This window comes from Drosophila suzukii, chromosome 2L, assembly GCF_043229965.1.
Source record: "Drosophila suzukii chromosome 2L, CBGP_Dsuzu_IsoJpt1.0, whole genome shotgun sequence".
NCBI lineage: Eukaryota > Metazoa > Arthropoda > Insecta > Diptera > Drosophilidae > Drosophila > Drosophila suzukii.
In genome coordinates this window covers 821770-847280 of record NC_092080.1, presented here as the reverse complement: position 1 = coordinate 847280, position 25511 = coordinate 821770, and the positions used below count along the sequence as shown (strand labels likewise).

The window sequence follows — 25511 nt, the reverse complement described above, 5'->3', positions numbered from 1 at the left end:
TCAGTATAAGCAAAATGGAAGATCAGAAATTGTTACCTTACCAAATACTAGGGCTATGATATTTCTTTCAGTGCACTGACTCTGCCTTGGTCTCAGTTTCAGTTACCCCGCCTGCATTTGTATCTTTTGCTGCTGCTTTTGCAGTTCCACAGATACAAAAGTGCAAATGCGAATGTGAGTGTGAGCACGCAAAGTATCTATTAGCGTCGCCTTTGCGCGCTGAAGTCAAACGGAATCTGTTTAGCAGTCGCTGTCTTTTGGCGTTTCTGTTTCTGTTTTCCACGTTCGGGTTTTGGCCATCGCGAATTATCTGTTAATTTGTGGCAATTTAGAGATTTGCAGATACGAAGTTCACTCTGTGCATTCAACGGCAGCTGCTGATACGAGAAGTCAGCGGACAGGAGTCAGCAAGTGGCTAAGCGATACGGATAGCGGATGATCATCATCCGTCGATTGACCAGTCGGGGAAACCCGAGTTCATGTCAACAGACAGCTGTGCGGTAATGATCTACCCAGGAAAACCAGATAAGGATGCGGTATGTAATACTAATGTCAAACGAATGTATTCAACTAAATGCCTAACTAATCAGCTTCTGTGATATTTAATCCCCGGAAAAACAATTCATCGAATCCAAAAAACTGTATCCCAGTTTCCACAGGGCACCCACTTTTCGCACAGGCTGTTTAACTTGGTTAAACCTAAGCCGCGACTGACTTGCGATAAATTCCTGACCAGCAGCAACAACTTGGCCACAAACAAGATGCGGCACGAAGAGGGGGTTTTGCAGAGGGACTTACTCGCTCCCAATACGCATGCGCAATTTTTCAAAAGCTTTTAAAGTGAAGAGCCCAGAAAATTACGATGTAATTTTTGTAATTTCTGTAATTGCCTAATTCTGATTAATTTGAATTGACGAACGGTGGAGCAATGGAACAGGGTTTCGAAAGGGGAGAACGCCGGCTGGAGTCCGAGGGCCCAAGTCGACTATTTTTGCCAGTGCATTGGCTTGTAGCATTCCCTGGTTACCTTCTGTGATCTTTCTAGGTGCAGATAGAACAATCTGAAGGTGCTTTTCAAAATAAATACACTACAAAAATGAAATATTAATTTTATATCACTGGGAACTACGGGAACTGTTTATCTTGAATCCGGCTCCAAGGACCAAGTATAAATATTTTATTTATTTTTTTTTATGCTTTCAAGTTTAATTTCTTCCTGTGCGCATATTCCGCGCGCTCACATCCGTGGCCAGCGACCCGCTTTAGTTAGCTGGTTAACTTGCTCGGACTTCTCCCTCGGCGGCGGATTGAGAGGTCAAAACTGAGAAGCTGAAAATTATGCGCCATTGTTGGCTCGTTGCCTCGAACTCGAACTCGGGAAAAGAGCCACAGAAGCAACCGAAGAACGGCAGTCTCGGATTTATCCCCCAGTTGGACTTGGGTCTTTTTTAACTTGGCCTTCGCGTAATCCTTACTTATGCGTACTTGCGCATTGAGCTCAGCTCGGTCTCGATTCTCGACGATCTTCAATTTATTTGTGGGCTGCCCGACACTGCGTGGCCTTTTTAATTTGACTAAAATTTATGAAGAACTATGGACGATTTCTACCAAGTTGCATTGGATTATTATTCTAGGGGAGGAACAATAGAACTACATATACATAATTTTTACCATCTGACCTAAGGTCACTAAAATTTGTAGGAACTAATCCACTTTGTTAAGCGAGTTTTATTATCAGATAAGCTGACTGCAAGCTGGTGACAAGGTCGCTGGGTTAATCCGCAACCAGGGACCAATAACAGGGCAACAATAACTCAATTAAATGCTGGCCCATTAATCATACGCCAAGTGGAACCAACGCAGATGCTGCGGAGATGTTCCGGCGATTGGGGACTGCAGACGATGTGTGAAAATCTCCCGTTGCGATGAAAAATTAAATGCAACTCTACGGATCCGTAGATCATCAATGAAATTTAATATGCTAAAGCAGCGAACGAGGAGCATCGGGAGCATCCGAGCTGGAAAGTGGTAGGTTGGCTAGAGAGACGATGTCATTGTGTAGCTTAATTAGCCAAAGTTGTTGGCGACCCGCTGATTAGAATGCCATCATAGAATCGGGCAGTCGTACTATCCACGATCCACGATCTATGATCTACGATCTACGGCCTGCGATACACTTTCCACCGTCTGGAGGCAGCGGGCTAATGAAGTCGTTGCCGAGTCTGTTGATGTTTGGGCAATTAATCAAAACTCGAATCAAAATGGAAATGGAAACTTAATGGCAGACAAAACGATTCATCTAAACGATGGGAAATCGTTGAAATCAGATGGAATCTAACGAGCGATGCACCGAAAGAAACTGGAGAGTTGTACATAGTAAAGAGCGGGAAAACACGGGAAAACCCCTGGATAATGTATTGCAAAAACAGCATATTGGCATTGAATCTTAGTAAACCACAGAGTGGGTTCTGAATTATTTTTCTCTCTGTCCCAGAGAGAGTCATAGTCATAATCCTAACCATAATCGTGGACATGATCATGGGCAATCAAGCTGCACTCTCTCTTTCTATCTGCTAACTGCAACCGCAATTTCGCGGAATGCTCAATAGACTTTTGTTTAATGCTGGACGATAATTTATGCGGCAACCACGAGAAATCCAGCAGAGGAGGAGCATCTGGCTGGTACCGAGAACAAATGCGAGTTTTGGACATAATGCGCGAACTTATGCAAATGCAGGGATTGCCAATGGACCCAGGGCCTTGTCTTTGCTGGCCTGACTTATGCCTGAAATTTGTCTAGTTGTCAGTAAATATGGGAAATCAGTTTGCAACATGCGTGCCACAGTGGGAAGAGGCAGCCCGGAGGAGGCGACATTGAGACTTAAGCGGAAGGCACAGCAGGAGCGTAGATAGCCAGCATCAGATACAGATACAGAGGACTGGTAAATGGCGACAACATATAGCCGCATAGCCGCAGAGAAATCCCACAAAGGCGATCCCCTCCAGAAGGCGGGGAAGTCGCAAGGGGGACGAACATGCAACATGGCTTTTTCCCTGCCAGAGATTGATGCCTATTGACTATTGATGCGGCGGGGTCAGCTCCTCCGAATTCAGCTGCAGTTTTTGCCTCAGTGAGTGGCATATGCATATGAGCAGCCACCGATATCGGCGGCTCTATAAGGATAATGCCCACAGAACGCAGGAGATCGCAGGTTGCTCCCAGACAGCTAGGAAATTTGCAATGCAAAGTGTGGAAAGATGTGCAGGGGAACCCAATGCCAAGTGTCTGCAAAATTCTACAGTCAAGTTTTCAGACCATTGGATATCTCTTCTCTAATTCATTTCATAAAAAAGTGTTGGAAAAAAGGGAAAGAAAAATATAATGTTACATAATAATTAATTTGTGTGAACGAATTAGACCTTAGAATATAAGAATCGATTTCTATTTTAAGAATCAATATATAAAGCTATCCACCAGAAACTGGGAATATTAAAATGTTTTATCATTCATTTTTTGTATCTGAAGCTTGTTTTGTCAAGGTTAATTGGGACCCTTTTGGTATAATACAATTTATATCAATTTAATATACCCCTTTTGTCTATTAACAAGCGGTATAAATATGGGAAATTTTTAGAGGTTCGATGAACCAGCTAGAGAGCATATTTACCACACCCCTCAAACTTGTACTGCCGTTGTCTCAGGTTTCCGGAGAACTCTCCCAGAATGCCGCGAATTTATGCATAATTTTGGTTTATGGGAAGCGTTTACATAATTTCGGCGACAAAGAATCGATCATTAGCTCGTTTCCCCCCATAAGTCATTAGACAAATCGATTGGATTTCAATAAATTTCGCATAAAACCGGCAAGTATTCAATTCGCTTGTTGTGTAACATAAATTCACCGCTAGAATTAATCCCCAGTTGGAGTCAATTAGTATTTTATGGCGCTTTTATGGACTCAGCTCTTCTTTTTTTGGGGGAACTCACAGAGAGTGAGCGAGATCCAATCCCAACGAGGAGACATCAAAGGCCGAGCGCCAGAGGCAAAGGTTAGCCAAATTTAGGAATTAATTCTCCGGTGCTATTATTTATACCAGATCGGCGCAGCAGTCCGACTTCATTAGCACAGTCGGCGAACCCACCCAAGTTGTCCGCTCGGCCTGGCTCATGGCTCATGTAAGTGGAACGCCGCCTTATCAGCCGACCGGCTGGAGAAGTCCAAGCCAAGCTGGCCATTCTAAACCTGGCTTTATATCGAAAGCGTATTTCAATTAAAACTAAAACAGAAGGCCAAACAAGTTGCGGAACTCCCGAGATCCGAGAGAGATCTTTCTCACCCGCGAGGCCATACACTGAAAAAATTATTTTCACTGTGGGTGATCAGAGGCTTTTGATTTAGGTGTGTTATTAGGCAAAGTCCTTAAAATAACTTCTTATTAACTTATTATTTACAGCTAAAATGTTTAAAGTACAATATCATAAAATAATGGATATTAACCTCTTTAACTTCTTTTTGAAACGTTTTTCTTAATTTAAATATGTAAGTATTTTTATTATTTTAAAAATGTTTAAAGATAATAATAACGTAGCTTTTAAGTTAAGGTTGAAATTGGTAATTTCCACAAAGTTCACCTTGAAAACTCGATATATATACCTGTAAATTTAAACCAAATAAATTTGTATATATTTAAGAAAAACTCCACCCTAATTTCTTCAAGTGCATGGCATCTTCAGAACGGGAGGCGTACGAACGCATGAAAAATCGAACAAAATGCGCGACTCATTAAAAATTCGCATAATTTAGAGATTAATGAACGACGCCGGGGTCGCCAGAGCGACAGCGACAACGACAACAACGATGACGGCGTCGGCTACCGAAATAAAATAGCGAAATTTATTGACATTTCCCCCCTGAACCCTCTTTCCCCTCCCTCGAACATCGGGGGCGGGGGTGGAATTTGTGGTATCGAAAGGTATTCTGCATTCAAATTATGATTTGATGATGAGCCCGTTGACAGGTCGAGATCAGCGTAGGAATTCCAGCAGTACCACCGAGCAGATTTGCATGGCCATAGCAAAGGATTACTTTATACCGGGTTCCTAGAGGTGGACAGGAGCAGAATCACAGCAAATGCGCAAATAAATAAAACTTACTATCGGACGCAGGAAATCAACAAGCAGCAAAAACAGCAACAGAGGGGAAGGAAAAGCTACTTGAATTAACTAGTGAAAACTCGCATACCCTATGTTGGCAAAATATATTTATGAAATTTAGAAAGTTTGTGGTTCAGCTTGGACAACAGAAATCAAAAGCGATTTAATGTGGATTTAAGCAAAAATATTTAAATAAACCTAATAGGTCTGACATTTCCATGGCTGCTAGAAATTAAGAAACTAACAGAAATCAACAGCGATTGAATGTGGATGTAAGCAAAAATATTTAAATAAACCTAAAAAGTCTGACGTCCATGGCTGCTAGAAATTAAGCAATTAAAATGTATTTATGGTCCTATTTTATTAACACTTAAATTGTGATTTTTAGTTTTGATAAAGAAGAATATGTTGCGGCAATAATATTTAAAGCTTTTAGTGTTCCAGTGTTCGTTTATTGGGTTAACGATTCTTCTTTACTAGGTTATCAAAGCGTTAGGCTTTTTAATGGTCATAAGCTGGTAAAATATTTTTTATTTTAGTTCAGATTATAAATGAGTATTTTATGAAAAGGTCTTTCTGGCAACGACCATTTTATTTTATAGAACTCGCGGATCCTTTTTCCTTCCTTATGGAGTATGAAGAAAATTTGTGCCTTAATATGTTTAAGAATTCGCGTTTTCTCTAGAAAAATGTGGCTCTCAAGGACTTGGATTGAAGCCAAGTCTATAGTAGCCATCTAAGAAGTGTGTAAAACAAGAGCCGCGCCTGCAAACCGAACCGAACAGAAAAGAGAGCCTGGCAGGAGGGAGAGTATTTGAGGAGCCTGCAAAAAGTCAAAAGCCGGAGAAGGAGCAGGAGACGGAGACGGAGTCCAAGTCCAAGTCCCAGTCCAAGACCAAGGCGAAGTCCCAGTCTCATTCTCAGTCGGAATCGCAGTCGCAGCCAGCAACTGTGGCTAAACAACAATTTATGATGTTGCCGCTGACAGGCGAATGTTGTTTGCAGTTGTTGATGATGACGATTCCAAGGATGATGACGACAACAACAGCAGAAGAGCGGCTACAACAACGACAATGTTTGCTGGTGCTATTGATTTTAAGGCGAATGAATGGCCCAGCCCAGTCCCCATCCGCATCCCCATCCTCCATATTTCTGCCGGCTAGGATGTTGCAGCTATGTAACTTTGCATATTACTCGCATGATGGATTCCGATTCGCTTCGTTTTGTCGTTTTGTGTGTGGGCTTTTAGCAACAAGCTGGATGTTGAACGTCGATCGTCGATCGCTGAAAGCTGAAATCCTAAATGCTGAAATGCTGAATTGTCGAACGTTGTTCTGGGCCCGAAATGTTGACAAAGCAGGAAGCAGCTGGAGATGCCCGCTGATCGATCGATTGATCTGATCTGCTAATCGAATAGCCCGCTCTCTCTCTTTTCTCCGCCGGAGTGCCAAATTTCAATGGCTGCTGCAAATTATCCACCATATCCATCCGTCCATCCATCGGATTCCATCCATAAATCCATCAACTCAACTCGGGCTGAGTCTCAATTGTGTCCATTGCCATTAACTGATTTGCAAGCTGCGGGCGGGCAGCAAATCCCCCCTTTTTAGACCCCCTATATCTCTATATACCCACAAATCCAAGTACGCCTCTGATCTGGGTCTGCGTGTGGGTGGCGGCAGTGACCAGCTTTATCCGCTCTAGCCCAGATCTCCAATCGCTTTGGTTACACCTAAAAAAATTAACATTGAAATGATTAACAGTGGATAGCTACAAAAATATTTCATTACACTCCAATTCTAAGACTTATCTCAAAGGAAAGCATAAACTATAGGATTAGATTTGTGTTCCCTACTTTAATTGAGTATTTTATAAATATCTCAACAGTTTGCTTTATGGATGTCCTTTAAATAACTAAGAATACCTCTTTAAATTATATATTATTTGGAATTCATGATACCAAAATATTTATATATCTATTAACTATTTTACGTTGAGTATTAGACTTTTAATTAATACCACTTTTTATATAATTTTTAATATGGTTAAAGACGTAACTCTGATTTCTTCCTGTGTAGCCAGACATTGCTCTCTTTGCTTTTGAAGTGCCTGTCAAGACTGTTGTTGCTCTGGTGTTTTTGCTGTTGCTGTTAACTCATTTCATTTGAAAAGTGGCAAATGCAAGCCGACAGCTAAGCGACGTCATTTACGGTTTTGACAAGCGGCGAATGACCAAATGGTTAGCCATTGTCCATTGTCGGCAGGAGGAGGAGTAGGAGAGCCTCCCGCAACCGGCGTGGTCCACCAGGGCGATCTATGCCCAATGCCCATTCCCACTCCGATTCCCACTTGCTCATTGAGCCACCAACGTGCAACGCGCATTCCCAATAAACGAGCCTCGAACAGCGACTTTTGCCGCAATGCGGCTCCTCGGGATGTGGCACGCACTTTTCGTGTACGTTTCCCAGACAAATTGCAGAATTTGCGAATGCTCGAGAGTTCCGTGGAATTGGGAACGGAATCGGAATCTGCTCTATGGCATCGGCACGATGGTCCCACCCCAAAAAGCGGGTCGGAATTTTCGCTAATGTTGCTGCAGCAACTTTTACTCGAGGCGCCAAAATTTCCGATGGTTCGTGGAGAAAACGAATAGTAAAAGTATTTAGTTCTCTAGATCTACAATTGATTGGCAGACGCGATTGAGCAACGGCAAAGAGCACTTCAGATGCCATTTCGAAGGCTTCAAATTATTATACTTTGCCAACATTACCCAAAATGAGGCTATCAATCCATTAAGTTCTTTGGATTTTTCATAGCCTGTTAAAGTATAACTTGTTACTCGAAATAGATTTGTTACATGAAGAAACATCTTAGCCTAGACGCACCGCTAATTTGAATATATTGGCTGCTTGGCTGATTTTAACTTACGATCTTGCTTGCAATTGCCATTATCCATATAGCGATCACCATAACTCAGTTTTTACCCCTTTTCCATTTTTTTCGATTTTCATTTGTTACAACTTACGCAACATTTGCATTGTCTGGTTGTTGACGCAACTTTGTTGCTCCTGCCTAATTTTAAAGCCCCGAAAAACAATGGGAAGAACTAGGACCAGGAGGCGGAGGATGGCGCAGCGGAAGGGGGCGGGGCAGGGGGGCTGCATACCAAACACTCAACGCCGCACTTTACCCCCTGCATCCCCTTGGTCCCCTTTGCGTACTCCACTGTGCACAGAAAAAAAATGGATTCAAATCTCACTACTCCTCTAAGAATATTTTTTGTGGGATAAATCAACTCCTTAAGGAATTTTAATTACTTATTTCATAGCTTAATCAATCCTTTTGGTTTATGATATAGCTTAACAATATAAATGTAATATCCTGTCCAATATTTTATCATTGGATATCACATCGTATAGTTTCTTCCTGTGTAGAGCCACCACTTCAACTGCACTCGGCAACAACAACTTGGCACACAGGTGAGCATGACCGCCAACCGGTTTATGCTCCTCAGGTGAGCCCTCTCTCTCTTCGCTCTCTCGCGGAGAACAGCTAATTTACATGCCAGAAGAGCCTGGGCTCGCCACAAAAACAATGGGTAGTTATAGCAGGCCCTCTCTCGGAGAGAGGATATACAGATAGATAGCTCTCTTCCCTGGCTAATTGTGGACCTGTCGTCGATTTTATTTTGTGTATTGTGTGTGCACCTTTTGAAATTCTTCTCCGGTCTTTGATTCTCCGGGAGAAACCGACCAAACCACTCTGGGGAGTTACTATTCAGTACCCACCTCTCAGCGGTTCTGCGGGGCTCGCCATCTTCATTACAGCGATCTCTTGACCACAGGTGGGTTTCGAGGTGGGTTTCTGCGCTCGGGCATCCTGAAGAAAGAGAGAGCCCGGCTCCAGTCTCTGTCTCCGGTCTTCAGGGCCCGTCAGTCTGTCGTGTGTTTTCGTCGCAGCCACATTGGAGAATCGCAGCGAGCGGAGGAAATTCGTTTCTCAGTCGCGTTCTCCTCGTGTCGCCGTCGGAATTTGAGTTTGAGTTCGCAAGAATCTGGCTATAATAATAAGAAGTATATTAAAATATATACCAAAAGGAAGTGCAAGAAAATACCCAGTGCAGTGCAGACAAATCGAAGCAAATCGAATAAATAATCAATTATTATAGCCCCTGAAATCTCCGTTGCTAGCCGTCGAATTCTTCGCCGCGTTTTTATTTTGTTTTCGTCACCGTTTTTTGTCGCCGTCGCCGCTGCTTTTTCGCCGCGTGTGAGAAAAGTTTTGTGGAAAATCATTATACAAAATATCCGAATCGACCAGAATTTCCACAGCAATAGAGCGTTTCTTTAAAAATCCAGCTAAGAAAATCCAACTGCGAATACACAAACAAAACACAGCAGCAGCACAACAAATACACAGAGTAAAAGGCGAAAAGAAATATTGTTCAACAAGTCAAACGAGTTCTTTTTGGCTCGCTTCGGCCGTGTGGCTAAAAAGATACAACAACATTGTGTTTGTGGCAGCGGGTTTTCGCCTTTGGTGAAAAATATTGGCAACAGCCGCAGCATTTCAGCGGCTCAAAAGCAAAAGCAGCACCGCAGCAAGAAGAGGCCACGAAATGTAAGAGAAAAGATGAAAAGTACCACCCAAAAATAAGCCAACACTTAAGGGGGACAATGTCAGGAAAGACAGTTATCATTTTAAGAGAGTTTACGAAAATCCAGATGAGTTTGGCCTCGGAAACAGCTAGAAAAATATGATATAAATGAATCTATGATGTTTGGGAAGTTAGAGCTGCAAAGCGGACAGTAACAATAGGCAAAATAAAAAAGGCATAGATAAAAAGGCGTAAATAATTAAAGATAAAAAAAATAAATATTAAATATTATAGGTGCTTTTTATGAAGTATTATGTTATAATTACATAAAAACTATATAATTCATGAAACACATAGCTCGCGTTTAAATAATGTTGGTATGCCAATAACGGTTAAAATTGTAATGGTAGCAAGTGAAATCACTTGTACTATCATTTTAAACCTATTTAAAAAACAGATAATTTAACATTTAGGTAAGCAGTAGGTAAAACCTAAGCGTTTGAAGTACGAAACCGAATAAACTTCCGAGACCTAACAACAAGATATGAAAGACCCAAAAACTAAAGTAAACACCCAGAATTTGGAAAGGCCAGCCTGGGCCGGGCCTAATTAGATGTTTTTCTTTTCTTTCTTCTGCTGGGGAAACGGGAGCGAAAACAACTTGAAATAGTCAAATTGGTAATCGAAAGCGATGGACTCGAGTCCGAGAAAGAAAAGGTGGCAGTTGCAGAAGAGGAAAACACACACTCTCCGTGAATGTGAACCGCCTCCTCTTGGGCGCTTCTACTTCTATCTATTTCTTCTTCGCCTTCGCCTTCCACTTTGTATTCCATTTCTCCGAGTGCTGTTCGAGTTTTCCTCTTTTCCATCTTCGCCTCGTTTTTCTTTTATTTTTTTCGGTTCGCTCCCGAGGAAAATGTGAAAAAACAAATAGAGTCGGTGTTCTTGGCGTTGGTGTTGTGTGGCTGGGAGATCGGGAATGGGAATGGCATTGGGAATTTTATTCTACCTGTTTTACACGTCGCCGAGCGACGACGATTGAGGCGATCGATCTCTAATCTCTGTCGATACGGAGCGACACGTGAAGGGAATGGAAAATGGAAATGTGCGCAAAGTGTCGCCCAACTGTGATTCCTGGAAAAACTCCCCACCAAAGGCAGACAGCTATGACAATACGAAATTCTACACCGAAAAAATAAAATTCGAGGATAAATAGATTTAAATGCATTCGAGCCTTCTTAGACATTTCGTTTGACCATATTCACTTTATATTTTTATTCCCTAAAGGCAGGTTCTGTAATTTTTTGGTTCAACCATTCTCTATTCTCGACGACAAGAAACTATTTTATAATTGTCAATTTTCGAGGAGGAAGTTCGGGGCGTGCTCGGACTTTTTAATGCCTTTCCAATTAAATTTCTGTGCGTTGTTGAATTATTACGAAACGCTCGACCGGGGGGCCTTTTTCAATTTTCATGCTGCTAAAAGCCAGAGCAGTCGGACATTAGGGACCAGTTTTTATGGCCCTTAATTTACACTTCCCTTTAAGTTGGCCTGAAACCGAACGGGAAAACAAAAGGCCGCCGAGTTCAAAGTTGAGCCGAGTTGGGAGAAGGGAGAACAGAATAGAATATAATTTTCATTTCCCATTGGCTGTGAGTGTGTGTGCGTTTCCCAACCCCACCTCTGGTCCCTCTAAATATTTGCTTTATCTGAACCTAACGGTTGTGGACTCAAGGTTCATCTCCGTTTTATCTCTAGGCGGCAGGTGTTCATTGGTTGGTGCGAAGGTGCGGGCGCACAAACGAAAGACTGAGGACACGAACTTGCAAAACGCAGTTTAATGCGCTTTAAATTGCTCCAGTGTCCGTCGGCTTTCCCTTGCCCCTTTTCCCCCACTAATTGCCGCAATGCTTAGCGCTGTACAAACAAAGATTACGCTTTAATCTATTTTCGCGTGTGTGCGGAGGAAAAGCCATCAGAGCGGACCACACACATTCAGCTCGATGTGCCGGGAAAATTACATTAGACGTGGCCGAGGCCTGCACGTAGAGAAAAGCATTCGATATTGGTAGTTTAAGATAGCTTGCTTAGATCTCAAAGTTTTATTATTATTTTTGGCCACCCTAAGGTCCGATTTCTCTATGTCATGTTAAGGTTCTATTATGAGAAATTGGTCCTAAGTAACTTTTATAAATTCATTGATCTTAAGAACTTTAACATTTATACTTTCAATCAATATTGTGAAATATAAAGTTCAAACACTTTCTTTCTGTGTATGGAAGACACGCACCTGCTGCAAACACCCGCTCTCGAAGGAGGAAAAGGGGGAATGGTATTTTCCTCGCGCTAATTTCTTTGTTGAGCCTCATGCGAGTTGGCACCGCGGACATTCGAATGTGACTTGGCCTGTGATTAGTCGGCGAATATGTTCATCGTCCATCGCTGGATGAAGACACTTCTCCGCTAGCTGGGAAAAGAATGGAACAGGTTGTAGTTTCGACTAGCGTCCCCATCTCGTGTCAGGCGGGCATAAATATTTGCCAGCACAATAACCATCTTAATTCGAGCATGTCGTATTGATCAATCTCGGATTCGGGTCCGCTTTATGGGCCACATGTGCTGGCCCTAAAATTGCACGGGTGAACCTCATTAAGGCCAGACTAGATTCCGAATGATATCGATCAATTCCAAAATAGAGCTAGCGTCTTTAAAATTATATGCAGAGCTTGAAAGCTGTTCAAAATACTGTAATATATTTATTTTGATTTCTTTATTCATGATTATTTTGAATACCTTTGAGAAAATCACTCTGGATAGAGTTGTAAATCAAAGGTCTTTATGGATATTTTATACTACTTCATCCAGTTCAGTGAATCGGGTATTCGTTTTAAGTTTTCACACTTGTTTCTCGGACCCATAAACATGTTGGCCACATAATTTGATTTGTTTTATTGGTCAGCCATCGTTATGGAACCCGAATACCAAAATCAATCGCTCGAGATAAGCGGCAACGGAACGTTTTACCTTTTGCTGCTATCGGAATCGGATGCTGATTGAGAAATATTTGTGGGTTTACGACAAGGGGCGGGTGCTGCCGTGGGTTAATGAACCGTTCTCCGGATCGAGAGACCGAGGCATCGGATAGCGGATTAGCATTATGGGATGCGTCTTGGCTTTATGCCTTAATGGCGGCCATAAAACGCGCCAAACAATGGCCAAAAACACACTGGGCCATGACAATCATTGCTAAATGCTTTCGGCTACCCAAACAAAAATTGGAGTCTGAGTCAGCAGGAAGATGGTGTCATGTGGACAGGCTTCCGGTGACGGGGTAAATCTATTAATAACCCATAATTGCGGCGGAGGTGCGGTATCCACGGAAAAGTTAAGGTGCCATGGAAGGAATGAGCTCCTCTTCTAGTTTTATGAGGGAAGTGTACTTGATCTTGTAGTTGTTTATGAATTTGGCGTAAGCGTTCTATACTTTAACTCAAGTCATTAAAACACAAAGTATAGAAAGTTGAATAGTTTTTTTTTTCCACAATCTGATTTTGTTTTTTATTATTTTTTATAGCTGTCTCTAACGTGAGAGTAGATGTTTTCTCACCAAGCAAGACCTTATACATTTAAAGGAGGCAACTTCCATCTGCAAGTTGAGGATGTTGCCGCTGTCGTTGCTGCGATAAGATATGAACCACAACATATCATCTCTGTTTCTGTTTTTCTCGCTGTCACTTGCCACTAATTAGCGCTTATTATGCGATACTCCTCGGCAGAATCGTGAATCCCCCTCACTGGCAATTAAAAAGTGTCAAACTTGCTTGATTTACAGCGGTTAAGGGCCTTTAAAAAGTGAAATCCAATAAATACATAAGCAGCAGGTAAAATCGAAATGAAAACCGAAATCGAAATGAAAAGGAAAACTTCGTATCACTTGCATTTTCGCACTATTTCTAGCAGAAAAACTCTCGTGTTTACTTCACGCTTTCGCAGCTCTGGATATCTGACGTGATCCACGCTTGGTTGGCTTCGAATCTCTCTGAGATCTCGGATCTGGGCAGTCGGATCTTGGAGCTCGGGTCTATCGGATTTGCATCTAAATGAGTTCGATTAATATGCGGACAATTAAAGTTTCGCTTTTTATAGCCCGACGTCTCGTGTGTGTCGGACAATTAGAAAGTCATTAGAAGTAACTTATTAGCTGGCAGACTGGCCGTATAAACCCAGACCGACTCTCCCCCCTCGGCAGTTTTCATAAATTACTCAACATTTAATTAAACACGCTCTAAAGCGTCTACTTACCACCTACTTAGCCTCTGGTTTTAGACAACAATTTTGCATAATTTGCAGTTAAATCACGAGCGGAACCGCGGCAACAACAACCATTTCTCGGCCAAAACAAGTTGATTTTCTTCTTCGACTCTTTTTAATTGTTCGAGTAGAAAATCTCAGCTACATGTGTAATGTGCATGTTAATGAAGTCTCTAAAGAGCTTTTATTTTTGTTTTAGCTGCCCGCTGTTTGGTCAGTGATTAAGCGCTGGCAAAACACTTCCTCCGGCTACCGAGACTCCTTAATTTTTCTCGTGACCATGCGAAACTTTTGCTCTAGTTAGGATTTCCATATTACCATTGGCGGCTTTTGGCCTCCGTATCTGGGTTCAAGATTTTTTTAATTAGGAGCATCAGCATGGTTTCAGACTAACAACGGTAATTTACATAAGATATATGTCGGATTGGTCCTTTGAGCCGGAATCCTTAAAACTCTGTTAAAAATGTAGTATGTTTATTCTTGTTTTTCGATATTTTACCTCATATATCTCAAAGCCCCCATAAAACAGATGTTGGTTTCTCATGGTTAAAGGTAATCATATTTTTAAATTTACAGTAGCTCTTTGGAGAATCCTCAAGAGTTGGACTGATCCTCTCCATTTCTCCTTCTCCAAACCTGCTTTTCTTTCTTTTTTATTCGCCAGTCTAATTAGTTGGGCTGTAAAGTTTACGCTGTTATTGTTATGATTGTGTACGTTTTATACCGCACCACGGGGTTATGGGTATTTGTTGTTGCCTTTATTTGCTATTAACTAGATTTTATTGATGCCGCTCTGTTTTTGTTTCTGATTTTTCATTTTTCCTCTTTTTGTTGAAACGCTTTTACGAGCTTTTGTGCGCTCGTAAAAACAACGAAAAAATGAAAGAAGCAGAAACAAAAAGTTCTCCCGGGAAAAGCATAATTTTTAATAGCCCGAACCTGAGATGGAAACGTGAAATTGTTAGGAACTCCCTAGAACTCCAGTCAAGAACTGGAACCACAAATATAATTACAACTTTGTCATTCGATATTAGATGCCGCCAGAGTGCACAGAACCCCAAGCTACCCAATCTGCTTTGTGCAATGTTTTATTAGCACACGGAAAGAAATGTTATGGGTACCATTTGTTGGGGTAACTTAATTTCTAGAGAAAGTATCATTAAGTCTCTAAATATCACATTGTTTTCAGACCTTCAACATAAGTTTTTTTTTAGGTCTCTGTGATATAATATTTCAGTTTCATGGCTTCAGCTTTTTTTCTCGCAGTGCCAGCTCCCATTTTGTTCCATCCACTGGTCATTCCCACAGCCACAGCCCTCATGCTCCGACCACTCCGCCATTCCCATTTCCATTTCCAACGGATCTCAGATCTCAGGTGCAGCCACACGCAAGGCGACCGACCGACCGCCAGCTGGCACTCAAATCGGACTGCTCTGCGATCCCAGTGATCTGCGGATCTGCGGATCTGGACGGGAGCTGTCCAACTCGGGGCGCCAGGAACGGTATGGGTCTTTGGGGATCGGGAACCGCTCCACGGGCTTTCTAATGTGTTCGGGTATTAGCAGTTCATCTAAACTTATGACAAGTGCAAATCAAACTGACGTTTCCGCAACGGCGGCTCCATCTCCTGGGGTAATTTGCGTATCACAGAGTTCAGGCCTAACGTACTCCTCGAGTTTACTTTTTGATGGAGGCCCCGTTGCAGTTTATTAAATTACGCCTCATGTCATGGAAGGAAGGGACATGATCATTATAAAGTTATTAGAGGCCTAATGGTAGCGGCAACTCTCGATGGACATGAAAGACTTGGGCCGGTTGGCTAATTTCTCCGCAGAAATCTCTTTCTTCGGAGGATGATGGTTGTCAATCACTTGAGGGGAAGAATCCGTCAGTCTTCTAACGCCAAGTTTGATCTCTTCGTTTCCCAAGACTCATTAATTCGGTTTTAATTGCTGGCCACGATCAAACAGGATCATCTGGGCCGGGTTCTCGAGGGCTAGGAGTTGTAAGATCTCTATCTGATCACGAAATGAAATTCCCAAAATAATAATCATAATTTTATATATTGTTCGTTTGAGTGCCCTCCCTCTTTTCGTTTTCTTTTTTTTTCGCTTATCGCGCGAGAAAAATCTTACCAAATTGCAGTGGAAACAAATGTTGTTTTGGCCACTCAAAAAAAAGTGTTAGTCATGGTCTTGTTAACTAAATTGTTCGCCACGAATTGCTCGGACCTCGAAGCATTCCCATTTCGATTCCAATTCCAGCCACATGGCATTAGTTCTGAGTCCGAAGAGTTGGTCATCCAACTTTGCTCGAGGAATGGTTTCTTCGATCTCTCTCGGAATGTGTGTGAGTGTGTGTGCCAGCCATATTTCATCGAGAGCCCCAGCCCAAACTCAAACCCAGTCCCAAAAACCAGAACCAGTATAACAGAGGCCCAAAAAGCAAGCCGAGACCCTTTTAGCCTTTGAACCTTTCGCACGCAGGTAGAATCGACATCGGCATCGTCCGCGTCTTTTGTCTTCATTCCTGATCTCTCTCGGCCGTCTATTAGCATTTCAAATTCCCCCAAATGGCCAAATGGAAATGCCTCCACCATGCGTAAGCCTCCATCCTCAGCACCTCCTACTCCATCCCCATCCATACCATCATCATCATAGCAGTCATCAGGCGGAGCTAAGCGCATTGGGGCAGTTATCAGTCTATTAGCCGCAACTATGGGTTCTTCCTCTCCTGGGGGTTCTCAAAGTTGGCTTTTTGTCTAGGCATAAAGCTTCAAGTGTGGGCGGTGATTATGGTCAGCACATTTGTCACTATTTCGCTGCTAAAAAGAATGGGAATAACTGGGGAGCATATACTGATTAAATTAGCTTAAGGCTTAAAATAAGGAGTTATTTTCAGTTAAAGATAAGATATGTGTGTTTTAAACTTTATTTTAATATAAATGTATCTTATTTCCTTTTAGAATTCCAATGGCCATGCTGGAAGGAGGCAACCTCAGTCAAGGACGCTCTTAGCTCCTATTTGTTTTTTCCAAGAGAATCCACCCGGAGTGGATCCATCAACCATGAAAGCCGCATTGGATTCGGCAGCCGCCAGGGAAACAAGGACTACGACGGCGAACCACCAGCCGAAGGACTTTACGATGTTCCATAGATGCCGGAGACGTTCCAGCAACATCATGAAATCGAGATCTTCGCCACCCGCCCTACATCCCTCGCACATGCTGAGGAGTATCTTACTGAATCTACTGATGATTCTACTCTTGGGATTCACACAGGCTGCCTCCAGTGATAAGGAGAGGGAGCGGAGGCTCGAGGTCTTCGAAGGCGTGGCGGTGGATCATCAGATCGGCTATATAGGAGACTTCGATGGGATCGACAGTGGTCCGCCATATATCATCGTGGCGGAGGCCGGAGTGGAAACGGATCTGGCCATAGATCGGGCCACGGGGGAGATCCGCACCAAGGTCAAGTTGGACAGAGAAACTCGGGCCTCGTACAGTCTGGTGGCCATTCCCCTGAGTGGTCGTAATATTCGAGTGCTGGTCACGGTCAAAGATGAGAATGATAACGCTCCCACGTTCCCACAACCCTCGATGCACATAGAGTTCCCAGAGAACACCCCGCGGGAGGTCAAGAGAACTCTGCTCCCAGCCAGGGATCTCGATCTGGAACCGTATAATACCCAGCGATATAATATCGTTTCGGGAAATGTTAACGACGCCTTTAGGTTGTCATCCCACAGGGAAAGGGATGGTGTTCTCTACTTGGACCTGCAGATCAGTGGTTTCCTGGATAGAGAAACCACCCCAGGTTATAGCCTCCTCATCGAAGCTTTAGATGGCGGAACTCCGCCGTTGCGGGGATTCATGACTGTCAATATTACCATTCAGGATGTAAACGACAATCAACCTATCTTCAATCAGAGCAGATACTTTGCCACGGTACCCGAAAATGCCACTGTGGGTACAAGTGTCCTTCAGGTTTATGCATCAGACACGGATGCCGATGAGAATGGATTGGTCGAGTATGCGATCAATAGAAGGCAAAGCGACAAGGAGCAAATGTTTCGCATAGATCCCCGAACAGGAGCTATTTACATTAACAAGGCATTGGATTTTGAGACCAAGGAGCTGCATGAACTTGTGGTGGTGGCCAAGGATCATGGGGAACAACCGCTGGAGACGACAGCCTTTGTTTCCATACGAGTCACCGATGTGAATGACAATCAACCCACGATAAATGTGATTTTCCTCAGTGATGATGCATCTCCAAAAATTTCGGAGTCCGCACAACCAGGGGAATTTGTGGCCAGGATTTCGGTGCATGATCCCGATTCGAAAACGGAGTACGCCAACGTGAATGTGACTTTGAACGGGGGAGATGGTCACTTCGCCTTGACCACCAGGGATAACAGTATCTATTTGGTGATAATTCATCTTCCGCTGGACAGGGAAATGGTCTCCAACTACACACTGAGTGTAATAGCCACCGATAAGGGAACTCCGCCTCTGCACGCCTCGAAATCGATCTTTCTGAGGATTACCGATGTCAATGATAACGCTCCAGAGTTCGAGCAGGATCTCTATCACGCCAATGTGATGGAGGTGGCCGATCCGGGTACATCGGTTCTCCAAGTTCTGGCCCACGATCGCGATGAGGGCTTGAACTCGGTCCTGAGCTACTCGCTCGCCGAAACACCCGAAACCCATGCCCAGTGGTTTCAGATTGACCAACAAACGGGCCTGATCACAACCCGATCGCATATCGATTGCGAAACGGAACCGGTGCCGCAGCTTACGGTTATCGCCAGGGACGGAGGAGTTCCCCCAATGTCTTCCAGCGCCACCGTTCTGGTGACCATCCACGATGTTAATGACAACGAACCGATCTTCGACCAGAGCTTCTACAACGTTTCCGTCGCCGAGAACGAACCCGTGGGCAGGTGCATTCTCAAGGTGAGTCATTAGTTTCACTACCAACTCCCATTTGCAACTCCCGATTCTCCGTTTTTCCAATGGTGACCCACTTTCCGGGTGGGTCATTAAAACGTTTGTCTCGCCAACTGCCTCGAATCCACAACAACGAGCGTCGCTTATGGATTTTCCACGTACTTGGGCCCCAAAACTAATCTCATGCATCAATTACCCGCTCCCAGTCAGATCAGTCAGTCAGTCGGACATCGGACGTTGGACATCAGAAATCAGACATAAGACATCAGACATCGGGCCTCAAACATCGACTTCGAAGTCCGTAGGGAATCGTGAGGGGAAGGGGAGTTAGATGGAAGCGGTGCATGCCACGAGTGCAGTTAGATTGGGAAGGGTATGTCGAAATTATGATGAGGTTGGTAACGGTTGGTGATGTTGGTTAGGTATTAATAGATGGGGAATTTAACTTCAATTGAATGCATATAGGAAATAACCGAGAATTCTTCAGATTAGAACACCCAATTTTATTTTAAAATTATAAATAAATATATTCGTAAGGGTATCCTTCAAACGGTTTTGCAATTAAGCTATTGTTAACTCGTGTTACCTTCTTTGAGCTTAATTTCCAGGCAGTTCCCGTTCGTGTACCCCACTCCAGAAAAACACCACCCAAAATCCCCCCAACTACCATCCTCATCCGCACCCTGAGCAGAGCAGGCTTCTCACTCTTTTGTAGTTAATCCATTCATCATCGGGTAATTACATTTTTATAACATTTTTCTCCGCTCACAAAAACAAAATGGGCAGCCCAAAAAATAGGGGAAAAGTTTGAAAAAAACATCAACAAGGCCCAAAACCGTTGGCATCGCTTAACGAAGGCATTTTGTTCGGTCTTTCCTCTTCGGCGGCGGAGATCACCCATTCTTCTCTGAACACATAGATATATACCTATATGCACAAGAGCGTCTCGAGACGTCGACAAGATTTTTGTTCAGACTATCAAATGTGACCTCTCTTGTCTCTCAGAAAACAACGAAAAACAAACCGACAACGAAACGGAGGAAAAAAACCCGCGACCGACTGACTGAAAATGTAGCCGCGATTCCAAACTTCCCAGCAATTTAACAACAACACGAGTTTCAACTCAGCGCAGTGTTTACAACAAAAAGTTAGGAAAAAGAACCGAGGAATGCCATACTCTTGACTAGGAATTTTTTGAAATACAATGGGATGCATCTTTATTAATCATAGGCCTGAGCCTAGTTCACCTCCCCGAGTTTTCACTTGGTGAATCACCACAGATCTAGTTAGTTGGAATGTCAGTTTATTGGCAGATCTAAGGGCCCATCGAGTTAATGGCTAATTTTATTTTAACTACCCTGATCCCTTCGCCTTCGTTGGCTTAGATGATTTCCGCAAATCAAGGCAAATCAAATCGAATCAAATCTCATCAAAAGTACAACAACGTGAGAGAGACCAAATTAACGGACACCGGGACGGAGCAAACGAAACAACAATAAGTTCGAGTAACAACGCCAATTCTCGACAACGAAGAGATTTGATGAAATCTGACAAAAAGTCACGTTTCCTTAATTACAATGGAGGAAAAGCAGACTTGTTGCCCCTGCTACCCTGCCCCCCGAAAATTAACCACAAACGAACGAAAATATGAAATACAAAACGCATAATTGGCTCACGCAAAAATAAAAATAACAGAAACCGAAACTGAAATGATGAGGTCTGAACTGGGCAATCTAAAGAATTGAGAAAGAGATGGATAACCATCCATACTACAAGGGATCTTTCAGTATCTGGTGCGATTTGGGAGCTCAATAATCATAAAATGCGTCCCAAGTCCGAAGTCGAGACCCTAAAAACTAAATTCGAATGCCCGCGATCCCCTCCTCTGGATCTTCTTGTTATTCAGCCGCATATTGAAGCCAATCTGTGGTCGTGAAGACAATAAAAGACCCGAAAACCCAACCCAAACTTGAAAAAAACGCAAAATCGGAATTTCGTATATGAAAAAAAATAAATGAGAAGAAAAAAGTGAAACAAGAAGCTCTGGCCAAAGGGCCAGACTTCCAACAAACTTTTTTTATGGCCCCCAACTAAAGCAAATTAAAAACGAGCAAGGGAAAAAAGTCGTTGAAAGAATCACATACGAACATATAAGTCAGGGGAGTTGCTGCCCGAAAAAAACCAATAATTCTAAAAGCAAAAGCCACAAATAGTTGCACAAAGTCCCCGAATCCCCGAAGGCTAAAAGAGAGCACTCTTTGGAATAACTGCCACTCGCTTTTAGTGAGAAGCCGAAATACTTGGCCAGCTGCTCATCATTGTTTTGGCCCAAAAGTTTGCATCGGATCCGAGCCATCGAAAGGAATTTGCAATTATCGAAGATAATTGCGGGAGAAGCTGCTGGGAATCGAGAGAAAAAAAGAGAGGAACTACTCTAATTTGGGAAAACTTTGTGCGGCTTACTTTTCATACGAGAAAAAATGTATTCAGGCAATCTTTCGTTTTCAGTGGTTTTTAGATTAGAAACGCGAATTCTTCAGCATAAAACTCTTAACTTAAAAACGATCTATTCTGGGCTCTCACACGTGCATTTCTTAATCTTTTTGGCCATCTTCTGGACCCTTTCCCTCTTACCTTCCCTTCAATTTCTACCAGGCCACACCTTTTGCTTCTTGGCCATTCCGAGCAGCTGTTGTTGCCTTTATAGCCGCTGTATCATTTTCTAGCCGAAGAAGCGGAAATGCTATTTAATTAGAGGCGATCAAATGCCGCCATTCCGGCTCCTCAGTATCGTCTCTAGCGCGTCTGACCAACTAATGGCCAACCAAATTACACTTTAATTCGGGACACGAAACAAAAGACTTAGGCAACGAACTTGCGTCCAAGTGGGAGTGGTAGTGGGGGATTACTCATCGCCCCATCTCGCTCCCTCCTGCGCATCGTTTGGGATTATTATGCGAGCGTAAAAATTAAAATCTCATTATGCAAATTACAAGAAACTGAAAAACTAAGTAGTACAAACCGCCGGCCCCGCTCCGCCCCTCGATTTACCCAAAAACTCCTCCGCCCAATTTGGAGTTACCTTTTGGCACTGGCAATGGTAAAAGAAGTGAAAAAGTAGAAAAAGTGGAAAAAGACAGCATAATTTGCTCGTCGTGTGGTTGTTGTCATCTTAGATTTGTTGTTGCCATTGCAGTTACACACTAAATTACAGGCAATTACATGGGGGGCGAGGAGGAAAAGGGAGAGTGGGGGGGAATGTGGGAACTGCACTCGCAGATTCCTAAGACATTCTGCCTGCCCCTTCCGGCGATCCGATCCCCCATGCTCTCCACCCGAAACGAAAGCCAACGGATTGGCAGCTGGAACAGCGGACTGCCAACAAGTTCGGAATAAGTTCGGGGTATACAAAGTTGCCCGAACATCGAAATTAGATGCTATTGCTGTTGCACAGAGAGAAATCTTGGGAGGTAGATCTATCTTCGGACTTAGGTTTTTCTAAATCTCATTATCGGGATTACCTAAAGATATACAGCAAGCAGAGGGAGTTGTTTAAGAAAAAATATGTGATATTATACTAAAAGAATACGTAGTTTAATGTTTTATAAACCAGTTTATTTAATAAAATATATTTTGAATACCTATGATTATAAAAGGTTATTTTAGTTTTTCAAAATTTCCCTTTTCACATTTTTCTCCGCGTGTTCTTGGGTGTTGTAATTTCGCATTGTTTGGCTAATCTACGTAAATCTCATTTTCGGGTGGCTCCCACAATTACAATGTTGGCTTGCAAGGGGGTGGTGGTGCAGGGGCGCCGCAGGAGAGAAAAGGGGGGTCGAGGTAAGCCAAAGGGAACACGATCTGCCCATTTGGCCAAGTTATGTGGTCGCTCCTCTAATGCACAACCACTCGCACAAACGCACACACACTGAACTGGTTTTCAGTTGGCGGAGGGTGCAAGTGGCAGGTTCCCCCTCTCGTTGCGCCTCTGCCCCGCCCCCTCTGATCCCACCAGCCCCCCTTTTTACCCACCTCTCCTTGATTGCGTATGCGGCGCTCAGTGTGCACCAATTTTCTTTGTCTCTCGGCTCAATTCACTTTTTTCTAAACACCGAAGCGATGCCCTTTTATGTGGCTATATCTCTGCGTTTTTCTCGGCGAGAGGGAGAGAGTCTCTCTCTCTTCTCCAGAGAGCATTTCCTCTCTCTGCGTTTACGCGACTTGTTTTGCACAATTTTAATTTTATAAACACCTTTAACGCATTTTTGAGCGCTCACATTCCATAAATGCCTGCCCAGAGAGACAGCGAGAGAGAACTGGAGAAACTCACCTCGAATTCGCCGCACGGCGAACGGATCTGAAGTCGCTGCCATTCAGAAATTCAGCGGTTTGAAGCGAAATAGTTATGTCCAAGATATCTCTCTCTCTGTCGTACTCTCCCTCTCTCTCTTTATCTCTGGGCCAAGACAAAATGGTTGGAAAATCATGGCGTAGCCGGTTTTTTTTATGAAATACGATTTCAGCTTTTTTCCTTAGTGTGATTCCATAATACACTCCAGCCACATGGCTAAAAGAACCCACTTTCCGTCTCCCTCTCGCTCCGAGTTAATATTTTAATTAAGTTGCGAGGGGAGACCGAGATAAGAGCCTTGAATGGCCATTTGCCGTCACACGACAACATAATTTTTGACACAATTTTGCGGGCCAAGTTAAGCATCGGGAGATAATCGCCTCTCCTGGCCCATAACAAACACCATAAGGAAGCCACCGAGGAACCGATGAGCCATTGAGCTGAAGAACAGCAAGAAGACGGCGAAAATAGCCGAGAGCGCTGATCGCTATCAAAACATCAATAAACCTTAACTGATAGGCTCAAAGGAAGGAGAAAGGGGGTGGGGAAGTGGTGCAGAAGGGGTTATGAAGGCGTTCCGAAGAGAAAGAGCTTTCATTTTGCATATATGAGCCAAGGGGAGAAGGACCCAGAGAATCCGCGACGTCGACGCATCAAATGTGCATCAATTTGCGGTCCAAACGCGACAACAGGCAGCCAGACACGCGTGCAATACTGTGGATGCCACTGACCAAGCCTCAGAGCTGGTGCACTGAGGAAAATTTATAATATGAAATTTAAAAGCTTTCTAATATTAGCATGTACTCCGAATGCTAAAAGTTTATTTTGGGAATAAAAAGAAGGTAGTATGCTGTTGATACTTTTCTTTACCAAATCTAATGCTCGGAAGAACCCTGCTATCGAAAAATACCTAAAAAAATATTGCCTAACAAACTTATTTTAAATGTCATGTTAATTTTTCGTAAGTTTAAAAAAAATACTACTGATAACAAGAATCATTTTAAAAATTCTTACACTTGACATTGCCACAGCTCTAAGCGTTTAAAGCTGCCTTTGAACCCCTGATTTCTGCCAGTGAGCCTTTGCTCCTGTGGCTGCCTCTGTGGCCATATTTAGTAATTACCGCTTCTGTGGCTGCTTTTAAACGTGCAATTAAAGCGCACACACACACTGGTGCGCGAAAGAGAAAGAACGAGAGAGAGCGAAAGAGAGGGGGCGAGATGGAGATTCTGGGATCTGAAATGCTCAACGCGCGCGCACACATCACAACAACCCGAGGGCATTGGCTACTGCATTTGCATAGCCGCCAAGAGCTCAAAGCTCTGAGCCGAGTCTTCCGCGGGAAGAGCGGAGAAAGGAGCGAAGAACGGAAAATCGGAGGGAAGACAGCTCCTCCAAGTCACGGAGACAGCCGGGAAAAGGAGATGCGCGATTCGCGAGGCCGATGCCAAAGTGAAGAATTCCCGGCAGCCGAAGAGGTTACACCCATTTCAGCGGCCAAGTAGAACAGGGTGCTATGGGCTGTGATCAATAAATAAATATACATTATCGGTTAACAATATAGGCCAGTCTAGCTGAAGAAATAAAATTTAATCTATACTAATAATTTTAAAAATAGTTCTTGACTCCCAACTTATCGAAGGTCAAAATAGGAATGCTGGCGATTCCATTAAAGACTTAAACAGCTACTTATTTTAGTCATGTATCTTATAACAGCTAGAAGCCACTAATCAAGTTTATTTAGTCGTTTAAATATAATATACTAAAATAGTGTTTTTAAATGGTGCTAAAAAGTAATTACAAGAACATACATACGTATGATTATTAAGCACGACGGCGTCAAGTTGGCAAAGTTAATTTAAATTAAGTATAATAATTACAGCCGCGGTCGTAAAACGAATTACGTGGGTCCAACTCAGTCATTTAGCAAAGTTATGGCCGGAATAAATTATTACCAAGTATTGGATTCTGAACAAAAGACTGGGAAGGTCTAAGCGGTTTACAATCTGCATCCGATTCGAAGGTCATCGCGTAGTCGAACCTCTAACGCTGGCGAATTCTGGCCACTAATTTAATCCTCGGTCCGTCAATCACAAATGGCTTCTCCTCCTTAGTTTTTTTTTTTTGAGGATCTAAGTGCTA

At 43.1% G+C, this 25511-nt stretch overlaps 1 protein-coding gene across 1 annotated transcript in view; it reads left to right on the top strand.

Annotated features, from left to right (window-relative positions):
• Positions 1–9087: 9087 nt before the first annotated feature.
• The window catches only part of ds (dachsous cadherin-related 1), a 72035-nt gene continuing 55611 nt past the window's right edge, over positions 9088–25511 (top strand). The window contains exons 1-2 of the mRNA XM_017089323.4: positions 9088–9775; positions 17030–19024. Of these exons, the coding sequence (XP_016944812.2) occupies positions 17132–19024 (1893 nt within the window). The 5' untranslated portion in view covers positions 9088–9775; positions 17030–17131. The remainder of the gene's footprint in view (positions 9776–17029; positions 19025–25511) is intronic.